At 42.8% G+C, this 5,324-nt stretch overlaps 2 protein-coding genes across 3 annotated transcripts in view; one reads left to right on the top strand and one right to left on the bottom strand.

Annotated features, from left to right (window-relative positions):
* rrh (retinal pigment epithelium-derived rhodopsin homolog) overlaps positions 1-2,896 on the top strand; it is a 30,852-nt gene extending 27,956 nt beyond the window's left edge. The window contains exons 6-7 of the mRNA XM_020599388.1: positions 2,360-2,538; positions 2,689-2,896. Of these exons, the coding sequence (XP_020455044.1) occupies positions 2,360-2,538; positions 2,689-2,794 (285 nt within the window). The 3' untranslated portion in view covers positions 2,795-2,896. The remainder of the gene's footprint in view (positions 1-2,359; positions 2,539-2,688) is intronic.
* A 1,399-nt stretch (positions 2,897-4,295) lies between these two features.
* The window catches only part of enpep (glutamyl aminopeptidase), a 48,325-nt gene continuing 47,296 nt past the window's right edge, over positions 4,296-5,324 (bottom strand). For both annotated transcript variants that reach the window (XM_020599395.1, XM_020599394.1), the window contains one exon: positions 4,296-4,981. In XM_020599395.1, coding sequence (XP_020455051.1) covers positions 4,832-4,981 — 150 coding nt within the window. In that variant the 3' untranslated portion in view covers positions 4,296-4,831. The remainder of the gene's footprint in view (positions 4,982-5,324) is intronic.

The following is a 5,324-nucleotide window of genomic DNA, read 5'->3' as shown; positions in this document are numbered from 1 at the left end:
GACTGCATTACTGCAGAAGCTGCACTGATCCGCCTGTCAATCTCCCGTTCCATCCTTCCCTCACTCGTGAACAAGACCCCAAGATACTTGAACTCCTCCACTTGAGGCAGGAACTCTCCACCAACCTGAAGGGAACAAGCCACCCTTTTCCGGCTGAGAACCATGGCCTCGGATTTGGAGGTGCTGATTCTCATCCCAGCCGCTTCACACTCGGCTGCAAACCGCCCCAGTGCATGCTGGAGGTCCTGGTTTGATGGGGCCAACAGGACAACGTCATCTGCAAAAAGCAGAGACGAAATCCTGTGGTCCCCAAACCGGACTCCCTCCGGCCCCTGGCTGCGCCTAGAAATTCTGTCCATGAAAATAATGAACAGAACCGGTGACAAAGGGCCGCCCTGCCGGAGTCCAACACGCACTGGAAACAAGTCTGACTTACTACCGGCGATGCGAACCAAGCTCCTGCTCCGATCGTACAGGGACCGGGTAGCCCTTAGCAAAGGGCCCCGGACCCCGTACTCCCGGAGCACCCCCCACAGGGCGCTGCGAGGGACACGGTCGAATGCCTTCTCCAGATCCACGAAGCACATGTGGACTGGTTGGGCAAACTCCCATGAACCTTCCGCCACCCTGAAGAGGGTATAGAGCTGGTCCAGTGTTCCACGGCCAGGACGAAAACCGCATTGTTCCTCCTGGATCCGAGGTTCGACTATCGGTCGAATTCTCCTCTCCAGTACCCTGGCATAGACTTTCCCGGGGAGGCTGAGGAGTGTGATCCCCCTATAGTTGGAACACACTATGTCAGAGAACTAGAAAGGAATAAAAGACAACCAATACAATAGCTATAGTTGCTGACGCCACGTTTGCTCTTTTGTGTGCCTATGGTTGACATCTGTTCTAGTCACGTAAAAGACATCACAATGATGTATTCTGCAAGAGCAATACTCACGCTGTGCAAGAGAAACACAAATGTACACTGGGGACAAGCAGTCTGGGCCAACAGGCAGCCCACTCGCCTGAGTCCAGGACGGTTCCACGTTGCAGTGCAGTGACGGCAGTAGACACACAACAGACACATATTTATTTCAGGTCACTGTGTGTCGACCAATGTCCAGCTGTGACAAACCGAGCTAGGAAAATAACCTTGATATGAGACTATTTGTCCAGGAAAACAAAAACTGAGAAATAACTGAGGGTGGTTTCACATTAGGGACCTGAGCCCGGATCAAAGTACACTTAACTCCAAAGTCCGGTTAATTTTGATCAGTGTGAAGCAATTTTTGGTTTTACTCTTTATGCATTAAACTGTAGCTTAGTATGCATCAGAATGAGTTGAACCTTGTCACACTGAATGTATGAACTTTCAGCTTTTCTGCACAGCAACAAGATGTAGCGTAACTTGTCCTTGAAAGATCTACTCCCTCATTAATGTATCTCTCTGTACCAGGACGAGGATCTCTGTCTAGTGAGAAGCACATGTGCATGAATGTTATCAGTACACATTCCTTTCTTCTGATGCTTCCAAACCCTGTGTAAAGCTTATATATATATGTGACTGAATTTCCTCTGGGGGGAGCCTCTCTAACGGACCTCTCAGAGTGATGCTGTAGACTGCTCCTGTTTCTTGCAAGAAATAAAGCACATATCTATCTCAGTTCTCTTTATTTCACAATCACTAAAGGTTGTTCACTTTAGTACAGGTAAACAGGAATTTTTACATCACAGAACTATTTGAAGAGGCAGACTCGAGCACGATTCATGTGTACTTGGGCATGGTCCACGGGGGATGTGAATGCAACTGTGCTCAAACAAGGAAGTGCTCTGTTATGTCATGTCATAAGTATTTGACTCTGTCAGTTTAAACATTAACAAACACAGCTGTGTAAGTATCTCTGTGGAGTAACAAAGAAATAAAATGCTCGCTTGGGCCGATGTGAACATACAAAGACAACTGGAGACTGGTCATTGTTTGCGTCTCAAAAATAATAAAATCATCCAGAGTAACAGAATTGGCTTAATTTTCCACATAGAAGAGAAACAAATATTGCCCAGATGATGATATGAGTGGCTGTTTCTTCTTGGCGTACTGCAAACCACTTATGTGCATACTGCCACCTACTGGGGCACGGAATGATATCACTAAAGTGAAAGCAGACCTGTTGGGGGGGTGGGGGGCAATCATTCTCTGGCACAGTACGTAACAACTGTGTCTAATGTGTAAGCACCCTAAGTTTTTCTGCAGCAGTTTTAAGATGCTATTTATTACCTTAATGTTTATGTAATTTAACCCTCTACTGTATCTTATAGACTGTATTCCACCTGTATTACATGAAAGCTGTATTGCTGTGTTTTTTGCCAGCAGATGTCCATAGTGATGATTGTCATGTTCCTGGTGGCCTGGTCTCCCTACTCCATGGTGTGTCTCTGGGCATCTTTTGGTGACCCCAAGACCATACCTGCCCCCATGGCTATAATTGCTCCACTTTTTGCCAAGTCCTCCACCTTTTACAACCCCTGCATTTATGTTATTGCCAACAAAAAGTGAGCATTTTCTCTTCATTATTCTTTCATTTTAATGTGCCTGTTAGAGGTGGTTGTGTTAGGTAGAGTGGAGGTGCTTTGTTTAATTCTCTACTATATTTAAGTAGTAGTGACAGTTCATTCATGGGCATAAATTACTTTTTCCTCTAGGTTCAGAAGAGCCATTATAGGGGTGATCCGGTGTCAAACCAGGCAGCGAATCACCATCAATACCCAGGTTCCTATGGCAACTTCCCAACAACCCGTGACACAGTGAGATGAAACTGCCTCATTACTCTACTGTATTAACATGTCCTGGCATTAAAACTATGCATTGAAGATTGCTATGATAAAATAACATGACTCACTGCCAGTGTTTTTCTTTCTACTGTAGCAATTTTTTTGTTGAATAACCTAATGCCTCGTGATTTTTACTGTGTACAGTGCTTGCTGTTACACTGTAGTCATTGTTTGTGTTCCAGTTACTTTAGTAAGAAAAGGACAATAAAATATTTGTGTGGATGGACTGCATTTTTCAGCTACTTGCCTGAATATTAACTCATTACCGGAAAAGGCCAAAGCAAGAAAATTCATTATGCTTCCATTAGAGATACTATAGGATTACATTCAGTGATACTGTCGTCTCAAATAATAGTTACTAGAAGTACAGTAAGGTCAGTTCTATGAATATCTGTGTTGCACAAAAACGAGGACACATCTCACATTTACAACTAGGTGCACTCCAGAATGTGACATCACTGGAGGTTAGTGTGCACCAATGTCACATTTAAGGTGCATTTCCAGCCACACTGTTAGGGTTCATAATGATAGGACCCAAAATGCAGACCCAGACTGGTACGAAGGTTTAGATAGTCTTTATTAACAAGACAGAAGTTCAGAGATTAAAGGAACAAAACTTAGAGGCGCTCAACTCAGCGCTGATGTTGTACCATTGCATAAAGGGGGCTCAATAACTTTCACCCTATATCAAAATTTTCCTGTCTGGTTAAAATATTGGAAAGGCTTGTTAAAGTCCCCATGGCACTTGTAAGGTGCTGTAATTTGTGAGAGAGTGAATAAGCTGAGCCTCAGAGTTAATAAATGTGCATTTATAGTATGGATAGTTGTGCACAGCAGATGTATTTATTGAGTACAGAATATATTTTTATTTTCTCAAACTAAATTATTCTATGCGTGATACTAATGTATCTTTGAAATGTCACTTGTGTGTGCAAAAAAACAGTTTCCTGTGCTCAGAATGTACCGTTGTGTGCTCAGGAATAAGGCACAATACTAGCACCATAGTCTAACTATTACTTATGCAACAATGGCGCCTGGAAATATTCTGTACATTGAAATATACAAATATTCTTTATAGCAAATTTGATGGTCTTTTGCATTTTAGTTTTGATCCACTTGGAAGGGGAATCCAAAGTATAAGCAGTGGTGTTAAAAGTATTGTGATCCTTAATTAAATCTTGTAATATCATCGATTCCATCCATTCATCCATCATCTATAAGTGGTTATACTTGAGGGTCATAGGGAGACTGGAGCCAATCCCAGCTGACGCTGGGCCAGAGCCAGAACATGCCCTGTACACCAGTCAATTACAGGGCTGACATACTGTATAGACACATACACTCTCAACTATAAGCAATTTAGAGTCACCAGTTAACATAACCTGCATGTTTATGGATTGTGGGAGAAAGCTGGAGTACCTGGAGGAAACTCACTACAATAACATGAAAAAAAGGTAAAACTGACACAGTCACTTTTGTAAAAATTTATTTCTTCATCGTCAGTGTGTCAGCACTCTTACATTGACATTTTGTTAGCATATTGCTTACAAATATCTGGCGCTCATTATGTGAGGATGATGCCCGGAGAACGGTGCAATTTCTTTGTGTGAGGCACACAGAAACAATGTGAGTTTACAACGAACGCACTGTCATATAGGTAAGAATGACAATCTGTGCTGCTGGTGGAAAACACTCACTATGCCACTGTGCCAATGGATCTGTGATCATGAGAATTCCAACACCTGAGGTTTAAAGTCATTTTAATTATATTCAAAAGTTATCATACAAATATTTGTTTTTGTGACTAAGATGTCTTTTACCAGTTAAATTTTTACAAAAATATTCTGAAGAAATTGTAATAAAATGCTTAAAGTACAAGCAGGTGAAGGGCTTGTGTGTATTCTGGCTAGGAGCAAAAGATCAGAAATGATTCACAGTAAAGCTAATGAGTAAAGGGGTGCAATGAAAGAAAAATGGGCAGCTGATACCTTCCTAGCTACATAATGGGAAAACATCACAGTGCCACGTTGCTCTCCAGCCACACTCTGATCTCATTCTCATTCTTCTTTATCCATTCAATGTTGTTCCTCACCGTCTCCAGTGCCTGCTGCCTGGGCATCTCCCCAGCGCCGGCATGTGGTGTTAGACCGAAGAAATGCTCCATCTACAAGACCAGCAATAGAAAAGAGGCCTGAGCACAAACCGTCAACCTCTACTTACAGTAACCTAAACAATATCACAGTATCAAACATTCCCTTAGCTCCCAGTTAATTGTCATCTAAATGAGGCATTACCTCCAAAACTTCAACTATAATAATAGCAACCTATGTCGCTCTGGACGCAAATGCGAAGCTTGCTATGACCGAACGTCACGCAGCCATTAGCAAACAACAGACTGCACACCCAGTGTGCAGTCTGTTGTTGTGGGTGATTTTACTCACTCCAACCTAAAGTCAATGCTTCAATCTAGACACAGGGGTTGCAAGCCAGTGACTTATGCGCCAGTC

This window comes from Monopterus albus, unplaced genomic scaffold (genome assembly GCF_001952655.1).
Source record: "Monopterus albus unplaced genomic scaffold, M_albus_1.0 scaffold40.1, whole genome shotgun sequence".
In the NCBI taxonomy this organism is placed as follows: domain Eukaryota; kingdom Metazoa; phylum Chordata; class Actinopteri; order Synbranchiformes; family Synbranchidae; genus Monopterus; species Monopterus albus.
Note: the sequence above shows the minus strand (reverse complement) of the source record. Positions and strands in the feature narration are given on the sequence as shown.